Source organism: Mus caroli, chromosome 4, assembly GCF_900094665.2.
Source record: "Mus caroli chromosome 4, CAROLI_EIJ_v1.1, whole genome shotgun sequence".
In the NCBI taxonomy this organism is placed as follows: Eukaryota; Metazoa; Chordata; class Mammalia; order Rodentia; family Muridae; genus Mus; species Mus caroli.
This window is the reverse complement of record NC_034573.1, coordinates 116,190,582-116,210,975: the sequence shown is the minus strand read 5'-3', so window position 1 is coordinate 116,210,975 and position 20,394 is coordinate 116,190,582. Positions and strand designations below refer to the sequence as shown.

At 39.7% G+C, this 20,394-nt stretch overlaps 1 protein-coding gene across 4 annotated transcripts in view; it reads left to right on the top strand.

The window, feature by feature from the left end:
* Positions 1-4,848: 4,848 nt before the first annotated feature.
* Ago3 (argonaute RISC catalytic component 3) overlaps positions 4,849-20,394 on the top strand; it is a 77,386-nt gene continuing 61,840 nt past the window's right edge. For 2 of the 4 annotated variants that reach the window (XM_029475684.1, XM_029475686.1), the window contains exons 1-2: positions 4,871-5,123; positions 17,157-17,328. In XM_029475684.1, coding sequence (XP_029331544.1) covers positions 5,105-5,123; positions 17,157-17,328 — 191 coding nt within the window. In that variant the 5' untranslated portion in view covers positions 4,871-5,104. Of the gene's footprint in view, positions 5,124-17,156; positions 17,329-20,394 lie in introns of all 4 variants that reach the window. The other 2 variants (XM_029475685.1, XM_029475687.1) reach the window with 2 other exon arrangements.

The window sequence follows — 20,394 nt, the reverse complement described above, 5'->3', positions numbered from 1 at the left end:
GGATCTTGAGATTCCTGGGGAATACAATTAAAGTTACCAATAAACAGTCTTGGTGCTTAGGCAAGATGGGAAACTGCTGGTAGAAGTACCGGATTCACACTGGGTAAAAGGTAGCTAAGGCCTCAGGTGCAAGGGAAACCACTTACAAAAAGAAATACACTGGACAGCCAGCCTTGGGGATGGGGAGGAGTCAGAAGCTAGGTGACAGCCAAGTCACCACTAGATAAACTGGTAACTTATTTTGGCCTGGTTAAATAAGGTGGAGAAAGAAATAGAACAGAAAAGCAATTTAGGACTTCCAAATTGTCCATCAGATAACACCACCACTTTCAAATTTCTTTTGTTCTTGGGAGAAAAAAAGTCCTAATTTTAGTCCTAATTTTATTTATGCGTTGTGTGCTCCTACACTAGACAGAACCTAGCTTGCTGTACTTACTGCTAAAACTTGTCTTCTCCAAGGACTGTGAACCCCTAGGAACAAACTACATTCTGTTCTGTCATCTCAAGACAACGGCAGATACCAAGACTGATGAATTTGAGGATGAGTGAAATGAGCTGGAGAACATGGCGGGGGCGGGGGGGGGGGCAAATCAAGAAGTGATACTGAGACAAGGTTTGGTGGTACGCACCTTTAACCCCAACAGCTGGGAGGCAGAGACTGGTGATCTCTGAGTCAAGGCTAGCCTGATGCATACGTTGAGTTCCAGGTCAGTCAGAGCGACATAGTAAGACCGTGTCTCAAAAACCAAAACCAAACAAACAAAAACACAAGGGATGGCGTCTATAATCCTGAACGTGAAGTAAGCCAAAATGTAATGTTCCTGCATCTTCAGGTGAGCAGAGTAGGAAAAGATCTCTTGGTGTCAGCAAATTATCTTTCAGATACTTTCACCCCCAACTTCAGGGGTTTCTTGGGTTTGTATCTTAAGCTGGTGGCATAGTTGTTGAGCTTGAAAGGTCTGGTATCTTCCCTAGTACTACTAGAACACTGATTTCTCAACACTGGGGAAGAAGGTGCAGAGGAGGATTCTGGCAGAGAGCCACTGAGGAATTATCACTGGCAGACAGTGTACATATAATAGGTCTAGCTGTCCTCTGGAGGCCAAGTGTTATGACTTTGCAAATTATAACACTAAGCCTTTGGTTACCACCTGTCAAATTCCTCTGGGATATGGCCGCCTAGACACCAGGATCCTTCCAGTTGCAAATCTTAAAGGAAGTTGGTTGAACTTGAACAACATATTCCTGGTTGAAATAAGACAAATTTATTTTATTTTGGTTTTTCAAGATAGGGTTTCTCAGTGTACCAGATCCCTAACTATCCTGGACTTGCTTTGTAGACCAAGTTAGCCTAGAACTCTGCATTGAGATTAAAGGTATGCACCACCACCTCCCAGTGACACAGAAGGTGTTTGTTTTTGTTTTTCTATTTTGAAAGACTTAGCAATCCGTTGCTTCTTATAGAACCCAGGACTACCAGCCCAGGAATGGCACCACCCACAATGGGCCCTCCCACCCTTAATCACTCATTGAGAAAAATGCCTTACAGCTGAATTTCGTGGAGGCAGTTCCTCAAGGGAGGCTCCTTTCTCTGTGATAACTCCAGCTTGTGTCAAGTTGACATACAAAACTAGCCAGTACAGATAGCCTTTTTAGTACTGGTTGAACAATCTTCCCTCTTGCCTTTGACGCTAGAATCTTACGGCAGTTAGGGTTTAGAGGTTAACGTTATGGTGAAAGATCGTACTTAGAAGTTCTAAGCCTCGGTCATGCTTTACCAGGCTGCTGTCAATATCACTTCAGTAATGATGCATTGGAATACTAAATGGATTCTCATTTCCCAGACATTGTTTTGACTATAGGCTGAGGAAGGTTTACACGCTTGGGAAGATATGCAGAGAACATGAAAGAAGCAATCCTTCAAAGCAGCCATGTCAGAAGTTAGGACTTTTTTTCCCCTTACAGTGTTTCTTTCTAAAACAAAGAAATCTTCCTCTGGATGCCATTGCAATTCAGGCTTCATGTCTCACTGGCTCATTTTCTCATGCCACTGGGAAAGCAAAGTCATCCTTTATAAGACATTAGTGGGACTTATCCTTTGCATCGTAAGGACTAGGACAGTTAGTTATGTCTGACAAGACAGAAGCAGGTAAGGACTGTTGGGTGGGTACCGTGGCATATGGAGAGTAGTAGAGAGCCTTCAGCCTTGGCTCCGTGTGTTCTTACACGACTGGTGGGGGCTGTCATTTTTTAGTGGTGTATCTTCCCTAACACAGGAAGTAGACTTCAGACACATGAAGGGCTGTAGAATAACAGTGGCAGTTGGGAAGAAAGTGAGTATTCTTAAATCCCCGAATCTCATTTGTAGGCCTCAAGGCCTTACCACACGTTACTGTAGGAAGTTTGAAATGCACTGAGCATTTGGTATTTTAATGTGCTTTGTCATGGTGACTGTCATGTATCTGTGTAACTATTTGATACCCTGATATTTTTGTTGGGTGGTTCGTGTAGTTTACTCCTTTTTAAATTTGGTTGGTTGTCTTAATGAGCTATGAAAGCATATAAAATTCAAGAAATAAGTTCTTTGTTGGAGATAATATGTGTATATATACACATATGTGTACATACATAACATAATTTTTCCTAACCCATGGCTTGCCTTTCATTTTGAATAGGAAAAAACTTCCCATTTTTATGTCCAATTTTTTAATGTAAAGTTAAATTTACTGTCTTTCTAAATTTTCTAGTTCATGCTTTTTTTTTAGTCATATTTAAAGAAATTTTGCATTGTCTGGCTGAGGTGGTTGCTGGGGTGCTCAGTGCGCAGTGTTCACTGCTTCCTGTGCACCTGAGACTTTGTACTGTTTTATAGTTCTTCCTTCTGAAAACCATCAATGCCATCAGACATAAGCCCACAGTTTTATCCGACTTCTTGAGCCCTATCCTTGAAAACAATCCAGCCAGCCAGCCAGCAAATAGTTAATGTGCTCTTACAGGACAGCAACAAGCATTGCTCTGGTACTGAAGGTGTGGCAGTTAACAAGATACACAAAACTCTATGTCCTGAAGATTAGGCTCATTTGGAAATCAGTTACCCCAAACAGTATTTGGCCAGGGGAAAACCTCATACAACTTTTCATCGGCAAGAAGCTCCTAGACCTTTTTGCCTCCCTACTTTAAATTTTAATTCATGAGTTTTTCATGGGGGGTTACCCTAAAACAGTAAAAGCCAAAGTAGATAGGAACCCATCATAGCCATTTGTTGGATTTCACTGACTCTAAGGATGCAAATCTTCCTATAGTGTTAAAAAAGGCAGCACCTTCGAAAAGATGGATCAGTGGTTATGATCACTGGCTGTTCTTCCAGAGAACCTAAGTGCTTCCCAGCACCCACGATGGCTCACAACTGTTTCAACTCGAGTCCCAGGAATCTGCCACCCTCTTCTTGCCTCCGTGACACCAGACGTGCATAGATCAGACACCACCACACACATTTGAAAACAAATAAAAGCATGCTGTTTGTCACCACACCATGTTTTTCTGGAAGCTAGTTGAGCTTGCATTCATTCAAAGAACTAGTTCCAGAATCAAGAGATTGGGGGTAGGATAGGTCCTTGCACAAGTCTGAGATTTAGTTCTTATGGCTTAGGTCAATATGGATTGTATATAATCAGAGCTTGAACATGACTTTTAAGATGTGCTCTTTCATCTGGGGATGTTTAAGAGTATTTTCAGTCAACAGGAAGAGAGGCAGAATTGGTGTGCTAGATGTGGCTTGGAGTCACTTCCATGCATTAAATGTTTATTATGTAGTCAGCATATTTATTAAGTGCCTCAAAATTGTAACTATAGTAAATATTTTTGTTACTAACATTTGGGAGGTTTTTGGGGTTTTTTTTGTTTGTTTGTTTGTTTTCTGTGTGCATTGTTACATGTTGGTCTTTCAGTTTTTCTGATGAGGAAACTAAAGTCCAAAGATAAAGTGACTAATCCAAAAACCCAAAACGGGATCGTGAAAATAAAATCTTTCTCAATTCTCTTAAAAAAAAAAGAAAGAAAGAAATATATGTCAAAACATTACTGGTTCATTGGGACACGGGGAAAAATACTGAATCATTGCTAAGCTTGCATGAAGTATCTGGTTTCACGAAGCCAAGTATTTTTAAAAGACGGACTATTTGCCGGATAATGAGCTGGGTCTAGTCTCCCAAAGGTTCCCAGTCAGCAGAAAAGCACCAGACCGGATCGGATCGGGGGAAACTGGAGACTGACCAATTTGGCTGTAAAAGTCTCGAGTCCCAAGGAAGAGAAGGTTTAGCAGGTGTTTAAACACTGGAAAGTCGTTTAGGTTCCTCAATGTATTAGGAGACTGTTTAAACATAAACATAATTCCATCTGGTATTCATGGAACGTCCCGTTTCTTGTTCATCCGTTTAAAAACTATATTGAACTTGTGGTCACCGCCTAGTGCACGTGCTCCAAGCGGGTATGGCAGACGGAGCTGGGAGGGAGGATGCCCTTGGCTGGTCACCCGCCACTCTCAGGTAGGATGTACCTCAGGTAAGCTCCGCGGGCTGGCAGCGACGTCGCCTCAAGCAGCGGTCCTCAACTGGGAGGCTGGCACGGGGAAAGCTGGCCTCTCACTCGGGATTGTCGCCGTCAGGCACAGCGGGTGCAGGGCGACCGCCCATCCGCGGCTCCGCCCCAGCCAGGCACGGGCTCACCCGCCCACAGAACCCCAGACGTTGTTGCTCCCGCAAGGCTCTGGCTTGAGGCGAGCTGCGGACCGGGAGGGAGAGCGGGGCGCGATCCGGAGAGCGGAAGTGACGAGAGCGGGCTTCCGGGGGCGACCGGGAAAAGCGAGCGGCAGCGGCGGCGGGGCGGCTGGCGGGTCGGGAAGCTGCACGCGTCAGCAGCTGTAGGCGACGCAAGTTCCGGACCTGGCTCCAGCGTCCTCACTCAGGACTGTCGCCGCTCTTACCTCGCTGCAGGCTGTCTGTCTCCCCCGACTGTGCCTCTTGTGTTCTGAGCTTTCCGAGGGCGTCCGCTCCTCGCCTCTGTGGTGGCACCTTTCTCTCGTGAAGCACTCCCCCCAGCTCCATGAATGGAAATCGGCTCCGCAGGTGAGGCGAGCTGCGGGACAGGGCAGGTGGGGTCGTTACCCCGACGTTGTCCCCTGAGCATCCTTGTTCCTTCCACTTCAGGTGCTGTCAGGGCACATAATGAGGGAGTTGCGGGCTTTCAGGCCCAACGCGGGTGGCCTCTCCGCAGCTCCGGGACCTACACTCTTGGGGTCATTGAGTTGGCGAAACTACAAGGAGGGGTTAAATTTGGGGTTCTGTAGGTGATGACATCCCCCTAAAGTGCTTTCCCCTGAGGATGGAGAGAAGTTTGCCCTTGCTTTTGGAATTCTTGTTGAAAATGTAAAGGGTGCGCTTGTCCTTTAACCGGGTCGTGTGTCCCATGGATGCAGAACAAGACAGGCATATCACCCTTATCTACCTCTTAGTATAGTTTGAGGATGCTCTGAGATAATCAATGTGATATCGTTTTTAATTGGTGCTCGGGAGACGTCAGATGTAAGATGGCATTGCTCCCACCCCTGGTTCTCAGTGTCTGTGACAGTGGGGTGTGTAGTTTCTGAGGAGCTCGGAGATGTCCTGTCACTCTGGACCACTGCTTATGTAGAAGGCAGAGCTTCGGGATGCTGACACTATTTCCCCTCTATTTTTCTATTCCCTACACAGAAGTTGCCATATACCTGGAAATCTGAAATTTAGGATTTGTCTCTTGAGGGGGAAAAAAAAAAAATAGAGGTCTTGAGAAAAGGAAGCCGGCCTGGATAGTGCTTTTCTTTAAAAAGGAAAAAGTAGTCAGCAGTTCCAAAGTAATTGATAGAGTAACATGAAATAGGTGTTACATAACGGCCTGCTGGCCCAGCAGTCACCCTGTTCTCCAGTTTGAAAGTTCTCTTCATCCACAAGATCAGTAATGTATTGTTTTCATATATTTGGGGGATTGGCTTGTTATTATATTATAGCAAGTCACTGAATTTCATATCTCATTATGCCAATTTGAAAGGTCCCCAAATATAAGAGAAAAAAAAAAAAAACCCAAAACTAAAACTAGCAACATAGAAGGCCTTCAAATCGGTTCAGGGCATAATTGTCGAAGGGATACAAAAAGGCATTTCCATTATTATGTGGAATTTCTTTCCACTCAGTGTCTACCATTTTTTCCCTTTCTATGTTCCATTTTTTTCCTCATATTTTCTTAACAGTGAAATATGTCTAGGCTGTGAAGTTTTGGACTCTTATTATCAATATCTGTGTTTCCAGACTGTATTCTCCATGCTTTAAAAGTTTACATTCTGTCTGTACTGCTTTTACTTTATAAGCTATCTGATTCTTTCCAGTTCTCTGATTTTTACATAGCTACCCTGTTGTCAAGCCTGGAAAACTAAATAGGACATTTAAGGTTGTGTTAATTATCTACCTAAAACTTTTGAAGATCTTTCCTCCAAATTGAGTATTTCCCCTATTTGGGCTTTTCATGTGAAAATATTGACATGTGTTGATTATTTGTGGTATCGGGCCAACTACTCAGCTGATAAAATTAGCTAAGCCTGACTCAGAAAGTAAAATGTACCTTTTCTTTTTGGGTGGTGTTTTGATAAAATATAGAGCAGTTGATGTCTTCACCTCAGGGTAGGTATAGTTAAGATTTATTAACTAGTTTGGCAATGTTGGCTCACACCTCGGTCCCAACATTCAGGAGGCAGAGATGGTTCAGTCTCTGTGAGTTGGAGGCCAGCCTCGTTTACATAGAGAGTTCCAGGCCAGCTGGGGCTACTTAGTGAGACCCTGTTTAAACAAACAAACAAACAACAAAAACAGCCAAATTGTTAATTGAATAAAAACAACCAAAACAGTTCTACCGGCCATGCTTGGCCATCTTGAAATATAAAATTTGTTCTTCAGTGAAGTTTATGTGTGACTGACTGTTGTTTAATATCAGGCTGAAGGTTGTTATCAAAATATTTCTTTTGGTTGGGTGTGGAGACTCCATGGCATTAACCTCAACACCTGGAAGGCAGAAACAAGTGGGTTTCTGTGAGTTTGAGGCCAGTCTAGTCTACATAGTAAGTTCTAGGCCAGCCAGAGCTACATAGTGAGACAGAAAGGAAGGAAGGAAGGAAGGGAGGGAGGGAGGGAGGAAGGAAGGAAGGAAGGAAGGAAGGAAGGAAGGAAGGAAGGAAGGAAGGAAGGAAGGAAGGAAGGAAGGAGAAACAGAGAAAAAGGGAGAGAGAGTTTTTTGTGTTGTTTTTGCGATTTTTATGTAATCGTGAAATTGAAACATACTTAGGAAAATAGACAACTAGGTTTTAAATTCAGATTTGACATTTTTTAGATATGTGGGCTGGAGAGATGGCTCAGCAAGTAAGAGCACTTGCTGTTCCAGCCGAGGACCCGGGCTTGGTTCCTAGCACCATGTGGTAGCTCAAAACTATAACTTCAGTCCCAGGGGATCTGATGCCCTCTCCTGACCTCCAAGGGCATCAGGCATGCATATAGTGCACATACATACGTGCTGGTAAAACATTCATACACATAAAGCAATATAATAAATCTTAAATGTGAAAAAATAGATATAGGTGCTTTCTAACAGTCTATTAGATTAGTACTGAAATTTTGGGTCTCAAATTCTGTTTTCCTTTTAGTGCAATAGAGGATATCAAATATAATTATCATGTAATTATTTAGTGATAGAGCATTCCTTACTAAAAATATTTATTCTTTCTTTCCTATTTGCATGAAATATTACAAGGGTTATTTGTGAAACTAGGTCTCCTTGTGTAGATTAAAGCTGTATGCCATCATGCCTAGCTCTGTAAGGCATTTTTCAGTTGTCCTATACAGTCCACTAATTAGTACCACCTCAACTTCAATTTAACAACAAAAAAGGGAATAACTCATTTTAAATAATAATTTGGCATTTATGTTTATAATTCCATAGGGATAAATCTGATAAAACTTTTTTTGGTCTAATTACAATTGAGTTAAATAAAATAAATGGGCTATGCTTTGTTTCTAAATAAAATGAGAACAGGAAAATCAGGCAATGTTCATGTAAACACTACCTATTTTGAACCCTAGGACTCTAGTTTATATTTTTAGGTAAAGCCCAGCTGTTATTCAGAAAGGAATTATACTTAAATGTAAATATTCTCTAATAATCTATGTGAAGATGGGCATTTCAGTTATGGACTGCTTTCCTAGTGTACTCCAAATTCCATCCCTAACATTGGAGGTGAAAAGGCCACTTATTTTTAATCATAAATTACTACTATGTAAGTAGAGTTGTTGTGGCTGATAGTTTTATATAATCTTGCAAAAAAGTTTTACTTACTTTTACCTTAATGAGTGTTTGACTACATGTATGTGTCACTTATACCATGTGTGTGTCTGGTGCTCACAGAGGCCACAAGAGGGCATTGACTCCCCTGGGACTGGAATTAGAGTGTAGTGAGCTGCCATTTGTCAGTGCTGGGAACCCAACCTTGGTCCTCTTGAAGAACAGGAAGTTCTCTAACTGCTGAGCCATCTCTCCAGCCCTCTTAAGTTAAACTTTTAATTTTGTGTTAGAGCCCGGTATTTCTTTTATTGATGAAAATGTTTTGAGTCAGAAGCACTTGCAAAAGGAACGCACGTGCAACCAAGCCTGACCCAGATCTCATATGCAAGCAGAGAACTGACTCCCAAAAGTTGTCCCATCCACACAGACATCCACACTCAATAAACAAACAAACAGTATGGGGAGGGAAACAAAGGCCCATTTGGGTCCAGATTTCAGAAGAATAAAAGCTGAATGTAAAGGAAGCTGGAAGTAAATGAAGAATGAGACTGGAGTCTGGCATGATGGGGTGCTCCTGTCATCTCAGCCTGAGAGAGAATTTTGACTTGGAAGCCATCCTGGGCTACATAGTCAGACTCCATCTCCAAATAAAAGGGAGGGTTTGAAGAAGAGGTTTAGAGTAAGAGATTCAAAATAACTGACATACACAGTGCCATCAGATTCTCAGGTTAGTGTTTAAAACAATCCATACTTTGGGAAGTAATCATTACTGTAAGCATTTTATATGTATGGCTTGTTTGGGGTGGAACAATGTTATATTGCCCCTTTGTGTGGTAGTTGTGAATTTGGAAGTACTAATTTTTTCCTACTGTATTACCACTTAAAAGTTTGTTTTCTTGCTGCTGTCCTGAGATGGCCACTATAACATTGTAGAATTTGCTACTTAAGACTGGCATTAGACTTGAATTACAAAAACCATACAAGCTTATTTTGATTATTGTTTTAGAATTTAATTTTTCTATCAGTGATAGAGTACTCAGAGAGAATAGTAAAAAGGAGACAAGCCGGGCATGGTGGCGCACGCCTTTAATCCCAGCACTGGGGAGGCAGAGGCAGGCAGATTTCTGAGTTCGAGGCCAGCCCGGTCTATAGAGTGAGTTCCAGGACAGCCAGGGCTATACAGAGAAACCCTGTCTCAAAAAACCAAAAAAAAAAAAAAAGGAGACAAATGTCACTTTTCTTTTTTTTTTTTAAAGAAATTATGTTTGTAATATATAAAATAGTTGGTTATATTATAACATTTTATATGTGTATATAATGTACTTTGAATATAATCACCCACTTTTTTCTGTTAAATAAAGACTTTAGGCCCCAGTGTGGTGACCAGCACTCAGAAGGGGGAGGCAGGTTCTCTGAGTTTTATGACTGCATAGTCTACATAGTGAGTTTCAGGTCAGTCAGGACTATATAGTGAGACCCTGTCTCAAAAATGTTAAACTTTAAAGAAGAGGTAAAAACAAGACAAAATAAAACGTATGTAGCTTAAAATGTAGTCTTATAAACATAAAGAAAATATTTTAAAATACCCATGAGCCTATCACTATGACACAACTAATTTTTACTTTTAAAAATCAAATTAGAAACTAGTCAACCATAAGAAAGGTGCCTTGAAAAACAGTAAAATGAATGAAAAGATAAATAGATACTATTTCCTTTTATTCTCTGGGTAAATTTTGCCTAATAAGTTGGTTTTCATGTATGTTAGTTTATATTTTTCATTGGGAACACTGTATTTGTTTGTTTCCTCCGTAAGCCTGGCCAAACAGCATGCCAAGAAGCCAGGGGCCCTATAAAGGGAGAGTTCCTGAAGAGTTAGTTCTCGCTTGTATATATGGAAAAAATCCTAGCTCTGAGAGGAATTCTTGCCAAATTGTCTTTAGCTGCTGGATTCTAGCTGAAAATTATTTTACTTTATATTATAGATATCTAGATTCATTTGATTTCTAAATTCTTAAGATACCTGAAAGACAAACTGAAGCCAGTGTTTTTGTTAATTTAACAAAACTTTCTTTTACAGCACTTAAACCTTAAAATGTAATTTGTTTTAAATAGTTAATATATAAGAGAAAAAAGGCCAAAGTTATAGATCTGTTCTTAGGAAAGTAAAACTAAAAAGATAATTTATTCTCAGCTGATTTTGTTTCTTGTCCTTTTCAGTTTCAGAGGGCTAGGTTGAACAACATTTAGCAGACATTCCTACTTTCTAATTCACTTCTCTAGAATACTCATAGACCCTCATTCTTGGCTCATTAGCAAAACGGTGTGAGAAAGAATATTCTGTGTTTTTCTACCATAATGATTATGCTGTTAGGATGCGTGAACAGCCTTTCTGTATTGGGAGTTGCTGTGGTTTTCTACCATTATCTCTGTTAATATTAATGACTCTCTCTGGCTAGCCAATGATTTAAAAAAAAGACTATTGAGATTCAAACAACTAATGCTTTCTCTTACTTTATAAATGTAGATTTCTGTGGATTGATAAGCAGTTAAAATGAATGAAAAGAAATAGATGCTATTTCCTTTAATTCGGTCAAATTTTGCTTAATATGTTGGTATTAATATATTAGTTTATTTTTATACATAATATATTAGTTTATATTTATATTGATTTTGTGGATTGGTTCGTACATTTGTCTAGAATATCAGCTTAATAAAATAGTCTGTAAGTATTCATTTTATATCATATACTTATTTTATTCTTTTAATAATTTTCAGATTCTTGGGAAATCAGAAATTATGCAATATAAACATGAATAAATGAAATATTTTTAGATTTTTTTCATAGTTAGAAGGAAATTTGCAAGAAAAATTTCACAATTAATAAATTTATGTACTATTTTAGTTTTATTTAATACTATTTTGCTACTCTTCTGATTTCTAAATCTTCTAACAGCATAAGTTATTCATAATATCTATTTGAATTTTAAAAATAGTTAATAGATTACAAAATCTATTAATATTAATATTTACTCTTATTTTCAAGGGAGAAAATTCTTCAAAAGATTTCTTCCTATAGTAACATCTGAGGCACTTAACCCTTAACACGTTTAATATTGTGTAAGTGATTGTCTAGGTATAGAGAATATGACTACAGCCACTGTCTTTCTTGGCGAGTTTATGTATAAATAAATAAGTGGACTTTGAAACTGGCAAATAGGAGCTTACTAGAAGGTTCGTGCTAATGTGCACTAGTGTAAGTCTGTGCACAGAAGGCAGAAACCACAGGCCTTCCACTCAGTTACATTTGCACTAGTGTAAGTCTGTACACAGCAGGCAGAAACCACAGGCCTTCCACTCAGTTACATTTGGAGATGAACTTAGTACATTTACTTTTCTGAAACAAACTTTTTTTTTTTTTTTTTTTTTTTTTGGTTTTTCGAGACAGGGTTTCTCTGTGTAGCCCTGGCTGTCCTGGAACTCACTTTGTAGACCAGGCTGGCCTCGAACTCAGAAATCCGCCTGCCTCTGCCTCCCAAGTGCTGGGATTAAAGGCGTGAGCCACCACTGCCCAGCTTGAAACAAACATTTTTAACTCTAGACCAATAAATACATATTCCTTGTTTTAAAAAGCAAAACTATAAAGGAATGCAAAAATAACATTATATAACAATATTATTCTAACCCTCACATAAAACTATCAGTCTGGCATGGTGGTGATTGCTTGTAATCCCAAAGCAAGCATAGAAGGACTTAAAGGAAAAAAAATGTTGCTGGCGGTAGTGGCACACACCTTTGGAGGCAGCAGGAATTCTGTGAGTTTAAGAGCAAGTTCTAAGACAGCCAGGGCTACATAGAGAAATCCTGTGGGGTTGGGGGACAGTGAGGAGAGAAAAAAAGTTGGCCTGTTTGTCATGTTGTTTTTACTTCTACCTTTACTATTAAATCATGTATCATGAGTATTCTCCCGATGTCATTATTTATACCTATGTGTTCGCAATGATAACTTTTATGGGTATATACATTTAATTTTTAATATGTTAATCAGTCTTATAGGTGGTAATTTAGATTTTTCCATCTTTTTCTTCATTATGGATAAAACTTTGGCAAGTATCTTAGTACATAGTACACAAATCTTTGAATACTAGTTCAGTGCTGCCTATTGTATAAATTCCTAGAAATAAGATTGGTAGAGCAGGTATTCTATGAATATTAAAGCAAAATTTCCATAATTTGAGGGCTGGAGAGATGGTTTAGTGAATAAGAGCACTGGCTGCTCTTTTTGGGGTCCTGAGTTTGATTCTCAGTACCCATGTGGAGAAACCCTGTCTCAATATATAAATGAAATTATTAAAAGATACACAGGTAAGCTAGTGAGATGGCTTAGTTGGTAAAGGTGCTTGTTACCAAGCCTGATCACCTGAGGCCAATCCCCAGGACTCCACATGATGGAAGGGGAGAACTGACTCCCACATGCTGTTTTCTGACCTCCATAAATGTTCCATGATATGCACATAAGTAAGTAAATAAATATAAGAACCTAAATTTTTATGCTATTAAAACACAAAAATATACTCAACCAAAATAGAAAAAGAAAAATTTTTTAACAAAATTAGAACTATACGTGATGGAAGTCACATTAAAGCCAATATTCAAGAAGCATTTTCCAGAAGTATCACCACCCTCAGCTAGACTTTTTTTTTTTAACTGTGGTAAAATACACATACCATGAAATTTATCTTCTATACACTTAAATGTATAGCTCACTAGTGATAAAGTGCATTCACACTGTTGTGCAAACAATCATTAGAATTCTTATCTTGGAAAACTGAAATTTACTTCCTCTTGGCTCCTGCCATAGCCCCTAACAATTACATTTCTTCCTGTCTTATTTATTTGTTTGTTTGTTTGTTTTTTGAGCCAGGGTTTCTCTGTGTATCCCTGGCTGCCCTGGAACTCACTCTGTAGACCAGGCTGCTCTCCAACTGCCTCTGCCTCTGCCTCTGCCTCCTGAGTGCTGGATTAAAGTCGTGCACCACCTTCTTCTTCCTGTCTTTAAAACAAAGCAAAAGACTGTTTATTTCTTATTTTGTGTCTGGAGAGGAAGCCACCCATAAGAGGCAGCTTGTAGAGCTGATTCTGTTCTTCCATCCTGTGGGTTTGGGGATTAAGCTCAGGTTGTCAGCTTTAGCAGCGAGTGCCTTTACCCACTGAACCTTCTTGCTGGCCTTCTCTCTGATTTTTTTAAATAGAAGTTATACATATCTCATATGGTGGTAACACAGTGCTTGTCTTTTTGTAACTGGCTATTTCACTTAATATTATGTCCTAAAGTTGGTCTATATTGTAGTATGTGTCAAGAATTTCTTCTAAGGTTGAATACTTTGCCATTAGGTGTATCTTCCACACCTATCCATAATCCATAACATTTAAGTTGCTTTTTATCCTTTTGCTGTTGTAAATAATGCTCCAATAAACATTCATGTTAAATTATCTTTGTTCAAGTTTTTTCCTTTAAATTCTTAAACACACACATACAAACACACATTCATATACCTTCCTCCCCTAAAGTAGAATTACTGGATCATATAATCCCAACATTGATGTAGTCTACTAGACTAAGTGCATTTGCCACCAAGTCTGAGGATCTGAGTTCAATCCTTGGGCCCCGTATGGTGAAAGGCGAGAAGTGATTCTTGAAAGTTGTCCTCCGACCTCCACACATGTACCACAGCAAGCATATGTACGCCCTTCCCCAGACAAACTACCAATGACAGAAGATTTGCAACAAAACAAAATGTAAAAACTTATTGTACCATATGCTACTCTGTTACTTTCAAGATTCATTTTGACTATGTGTACATGTATGTGTGAGTCCTGTGGCAGCATATTTATAAGTACATGTACATATAAGTACAGGTGTCCACAGAGGCCAGAGGAAGGCATCAGATCTCAGGAGCTGGGATTATAGATAGTTGTGAGCAACATACTGTGCGTGCTGGGAACTGAACTGGAACCCTCTGCAAGAACAGTCTATATTCTTAACAGCTTAGACATCTCTCCAGCCCATACTCTTTCTGTTCTTTCCACATTATGTATGTATGTATGTACATACTTAACTACCTACCTACTTATCTATGTGTATATGGTCGTTTTGCCTCTGTGCAACATGTATGTATGTGCCCATCATCTGTTGAGGACAGAAGCGGGTATCAGATCCTTTGGAATAGAAGTTCTAAAGAGAGGATAATGAGCTGCCATTTGGATACTGAGAATCCAACCTTGGTCCATTGGAAAAGCAGCCAGTGCTCTTTTTTTTTTTTTTTTTCCAAGACAGGGTTTCTCTGTGTAGCTCTGGCTGTCCTGGAACTCACTCTGTAGACCAGGCTGGCTTCGAACTTAGAAATCAGCCTGCCTCTGCCTAATTAAAGGCGTGTGCCACCACTGCCTGGCTGCAGCCAGTGCTCTTAACCACTGAGCCACTTCTCCAGCTTCTTTCTGCTGGTATTTTACAAAACACTGTACAGTTTTCCAGAGTGTACCATTTTTCTATAGTGTGCCATTTTCTATTTCTATCAGAAGATACTATTGTGTGTCAGTAAACTGTCTTTTCCTGGTAATTTGCCGATTTCATCACTGTCAAATTTATTGTCAGGATTTTTTTAATGTCTTCTGGTGATTCCTTTAAAAAAAAAGATCTGGCATTGTTTATTTAAGTGGTTTTCTTCATTTAAATAAAATCAGTATTGCTTGAAATTTCCAGTTTGTCAGTGAAGTGGTTCGGTGAGTAAAAGTGCTTACTGACAAGCCAGACCACCTCAGTTTAATCCCTGGGACCCATATGATGAAAGAAGACAACTGACTCCTTCAAGTTGTCCAGTGACATCTACCTGTTTAGCCCCCCCACACACACACTTACACACATACATAATATATATAAATTAATTTTGACTAAATATATATAATGTAAAAATCTTGAAGTTTATTTTTCAGATAAATCATTTTTGATCATTTTGTCATCTAATTACTGTTATAGATTGATTTTCTTCCTTTTTTTTTTTTTTTTTTTTTTTTTTTATTATTGGGTATTTTTTTGTAGGCCTGGCTGTCCTAGAATTCACTCTGTAGACCAGGCTGTCCTCAAACTCAGAAATCCGCCTGCCTCTGCCTCCCAAGTGCTGGGATGAAAAGCCACGCCCAGCTCCTCTGTCATTTTTGTTTGTTTGTTTGTTTCTTTCTTTTTTTTTTTTTTTGGTTTTTCGAGACAGGGTTTCTCTGTATAGCCCTGGCTGTCCTGGCACTCACTTTGTAGACCAGGCTGGCCTCGAACTCAGAAATCCGCCTGCCTCTGCCTCCCGAGTGCTGGGATTAAAGGCGTGCGCCACCACGCCCGGCTGTGTTTGTTTGTTTCTTGTGACAAGTTCTTATGTAAACTAAGCTGGCCTCTTAACTCACTGTGTACCCAGTGCTGACCTTAAATTCCTGATTCTTCTGTTTCTTCTTCCTAAGTGTTAGGATTTCAGCCATATACTGCCCTCAAGTAGTCTACATTTTAGTGTGTGTGTGTTATGCTTATGTATATATGTGTTTGTGTAGGTTAAATTAAAAATTATTGTATGGGTGTGTGAGAGTTTTGCCCGTACCATGTACATGGCTAGTGTCTAAGGAAGTCAAGGTATCAGATTCCCTGATACTGGAATTATAGATGATTATGAACCACTGTGTGGGTGTTGGGAACCGAACCCACGTCCACTACAGAAGCAGCAAGTGCTCTTACCCACTGAGCCATCTCTCCAGCCCCTCCACCTTATTTTTTTGAGATACTTTCTCACTGAACCTGAAGCTTGAGGTTTCAGCAAGACTGGCTGGCACACGGGTGCCTGGGAGCCTTCTGTCTCTGCCTTCAGTGCTGGGATTCTAGGCACACCTATCCATTCATGGGTTTCTCCCCACACCCAAACTCAGGTCCTTGTGCTTACACAGTGAACACTTCATCCACTCTAGCCTCTGTTTTCCTTTAATTATTATTATTATTATTGTTGTTGTTGTTGTTGCTGTTATTAATAATAATAATAATTTTATTCATTTACATTTCAAATGAAGTCTCCCTTCCTGGTTATCCCTCAACAAACCCTCATTCTATTCTCCCTCTCCCTCCTCCCCTTTGCATCTATGAGGGTCCTCCTCCACCCACTTACCCACTCCTGCCTCACTGCTCTAGCATCCCCCTACACTGGGGCTTCAAGCCTCCATTAATCTCAGATAAGGCCATCCTCTGCTACATATGTAGCAGATACAGCCAACCATCTGATAGAGCCTGGGGACCCCAATGGAAGAGCTAGGGGAAAGACTGAAGGAACTAAAGGGGATTACAGCCCCCATAGGAAGAACAGTAGCAACCAGCCAGACCACCCAGAGTGCCTAGAGACTAAACCACCAACCAAAGAGTATTCGTTTTACTTTTTATCTGAAGTTGTATTCTTTATTTTCATTTTTTTTATTTTGGGTTTGGGTCTTACTTTAGTCTAGATGTATTTTACTGTTAGTGCCAGCTACCTGGGTCTAATATGTACTGGCTTACTTGAGTTTGCATAGTTCTTCTGTCTCTCCTTTCCAGAGCATAGTTGTTTGTTTTTAATGAAGAGAATAAGATGAGATGAAAGAAATTGAAATGTTAGGAATAATGTCACCTTTCAGGACCAAGTTTAAGCATTTATCAGCTGTACCTATAGTTCTAACCTACTGTAAGATTATATAAATATGGCTTTTAACTGTGTGAATTTTTTTTTTCTTCTCCCTGACAGGACCCATTGGGGCCCAGCCCCTATTCATAGTGCCCAGAAGACCTGGGTATGGCACTATGGGCAAACCCATTAAACTGTTGGCTAACTGTTTTCAAGTTGAAATCCCAAAGATTGATGTCTACCTCTATGAAGTTGACATCAAACCAGACAAGTGTCCTCGAAGAGTGAACAGGTAAGAACCATGGAGTTTAGCTGACATTTGCTATTTGTATTTGCCCTAGAAAATTGGTTATGACTGTCTTACATATTTAAATAACACTAACTTATAACACTTTGACCAGAAATACATGATAATTTGTTTTGAAATTTGTACTTCAGTAGATGATAAGAAAAATCTTCAAATGTTCTTGAGATTATCTCACTATCTATGACCTTACATGTTATTCCTTTGGTAATAAATAAAGTTTAAGCATTGGGTGTGGTAGTGCATGCCCCATTTGAGAGGCAGAGGCAGGTGGATCTCTGAATTCAAGTCTAGCCAGAGCTACAGACTAAGTCCAAGACAGCCAGGACTACACAGGGAAACCCTGTCTTGAAGAGAGAGGTGGGCTGTGAGCAGGATGGAAAGTGAATTAATAAAATAAAAAGAATTAATAAGAACAAGCAGACTTATAAATATAGTCAAGGGAAGTCTAAAATAAAAATATTTGGAAAAGACATAAAAATCTGATTAAATTATAACATGTTATAATCATACACATGTAATATGAGTATGTATGTAATATATGATTATATATGCATATATTTATATATGCAATCGAATCTTTTTTTAAAAGGATATATTCATTTTATGTATGAGTGCTCTATCTGCATGTACACCTGCATGCTAGAAAAGGGCATCAAATCCAATTACAGATGGTTGTGAGCCACCATGTAGTTGCTGTGAATTGAACTCTGGACCTCTGAAAAGAGCAATAGATTCTTTCAATATACTATTATATATTGATTATTTGTGTGTGCAATATATATTTGAATATCCACTTTTGAAATAGAAAGCACAAGAACAAAACAAAAAGGTTTGAGTCATGTTCACATGTTTGAAATCTGGCCAAGCATCCTAAGCATGTCTTTTGTGTTGCTACTAGGTAGTTCCTTCTTCCTCAGTCTGAATGCTGGTGTTACAGACATGGGTCACCATGGGCCTTTTTTCAATTCCTTCTGAGTATTACCAAAATAGTTAAGGGTCAAAATGCAGCAGTTAGTTCTAGCTAACCTTTTCAAAATGGATAAAGCCACATCAAATTGTATCTATCTAATGTAAAGATTATGTTCTACCTTCTATAATGTCACAGTTACCTTCTTTTTAAGTGACTGTGGTTTTCCAATAACTCTTGAGCATGAGGTATTTCTTGTTCTTATGCTACATATACAGATCTGTAACAGTAAGACATTAATAACAATACTAGAGTAGTTACTCTAGCCAAAAAAGTTTGCACTGTAGTCAGAGGCTTTCTCATGGTGAGATACCCAGGAAATACTGTGAGTCACTCTGTGAGTCAGCTTCTTGCAGACTTGCTCTCCACACTTATTTTCTGCTTTTGGGTGTATGTGTTAGCTTCATCTACTTTTTGTTTGGTTGGTTTATTTTGATTTAAAATGACTATTTTATGGCTGGAGAGATGGCTCAGCAGTTAAAAGCACTGGCTGCTTTAGGTAGCTCACAACCATTTGTAACTACATTCCTGGGGGATCCAACACTCTCTTTGGGCCTTTGTGGGCACCAGGTAATACATGATGCATAGACATACACGCAGGCAAGACACTTAGGCACATAAATACATTTTTTAAATGTATAAAAAAAGAAAGGAAATGATCATTTGGTAAGAGAGCAAGTTTGCCGGGCAGTGGTGGTGCATGCCTTTAATCCTAGCACTTGGGAGGCAGAGGCAGGCGGATTTCTGAGTTCGAGGCCAGCCTGGTCTACAAAGTGAGTTCCAGGACAGCCAGGGCTATACAGAGAAACCCTGTCTCGAAAAACAAAAAACAAACAAACAAACAAACAAACAAAAAAAGAGAGCAAGTTTAATATGCACATCTAAAACAATGTATGTACTTTGAAAGAGGTGAGTGGTGTCACAACAACTAAACTTGATACGTGTTAGAAGTAGGACCTCAGGTCTGTCCAGCTAAACGTGTATGGGAGGGAACCTGAGGAGACATTAAACATTTCTTCAAGATCTGTAAGTGTGGAAATGAAATACTTGTTCATTAAGTTAGAGTTTACAGTCTGTGTACCACAGGATGATGGTACTAAGATGAAGGCAGTGCTAGTTGAGGTAAGAGTGGGAAGGTAGGCTGTAGCCTTCTAAAAGACTCAACATACCCAAAATTATTTTCTTAAACACTCTTTTTAAGTTAAAATGTTGGGCTGATTGGCCTAGTACAGTGGCATACACCTTTAATCCTTGCAGCAAGGCAGAGGAAAGTGGATGTCTGAGTTCCAGACAATCTGGTTTACATAGCAAGTTCCAGTACAACCTGAGCTACACAGTAAGACTTCATCTAAAACAAACAAAATGCTGGCAAGATTGCTTAGTGGATAAAGGTCCCTGTTATACCTGATTACCTGAGACCCACATGGCAGAAGGAGAGAACTGGTTCCTTCATGTTGTCCTCTGGCCTCCACATGCATGCTATGGCACATGCACCTACCTACCTACCTACCTTCCTACCTACCTACCTTCCTACCTACTTACCTACCTTCCTACCTACCTACCTTCCGACCTTCCTACCTACCTACCTACCTACATACATTCCTACCTACCTACCTACCTTCCTACCTACCTACCTACCTACCTACCTTCCTACCTACCTTCCTACCTTCCTACCTACCTACCTTCCTACCTACCTACCTTCCTACCTACCTACCTTCCTACCTACCTACCTTCCTTCCTACCTACCTACCTACCTACCTTCCTTCCTTCCTACCTACCTACCTACCTACCTACCTTCCTACCTACCTACCTTCCTACCTTCTTACCTACCTACCTACACAAACACACAATAAATAATATAATTAAAATTTTTAAGTTAAAATGTATAAGCTTAAATTTTTTCTCAACCCTACTTTTTTTTAAGATTTATTTATTTATTTCATGTATGTGTGTACACTGTCACTGTCTTCAGACACACCAGAAGAGAGCATCAGATCCCATTACAGATGGTTGTGAGCCACCATGTGGTTGCTGGGAATTGAACTCAGGACCTCTGGAAGAGCAGTCAGTGCTCTTAACCACTG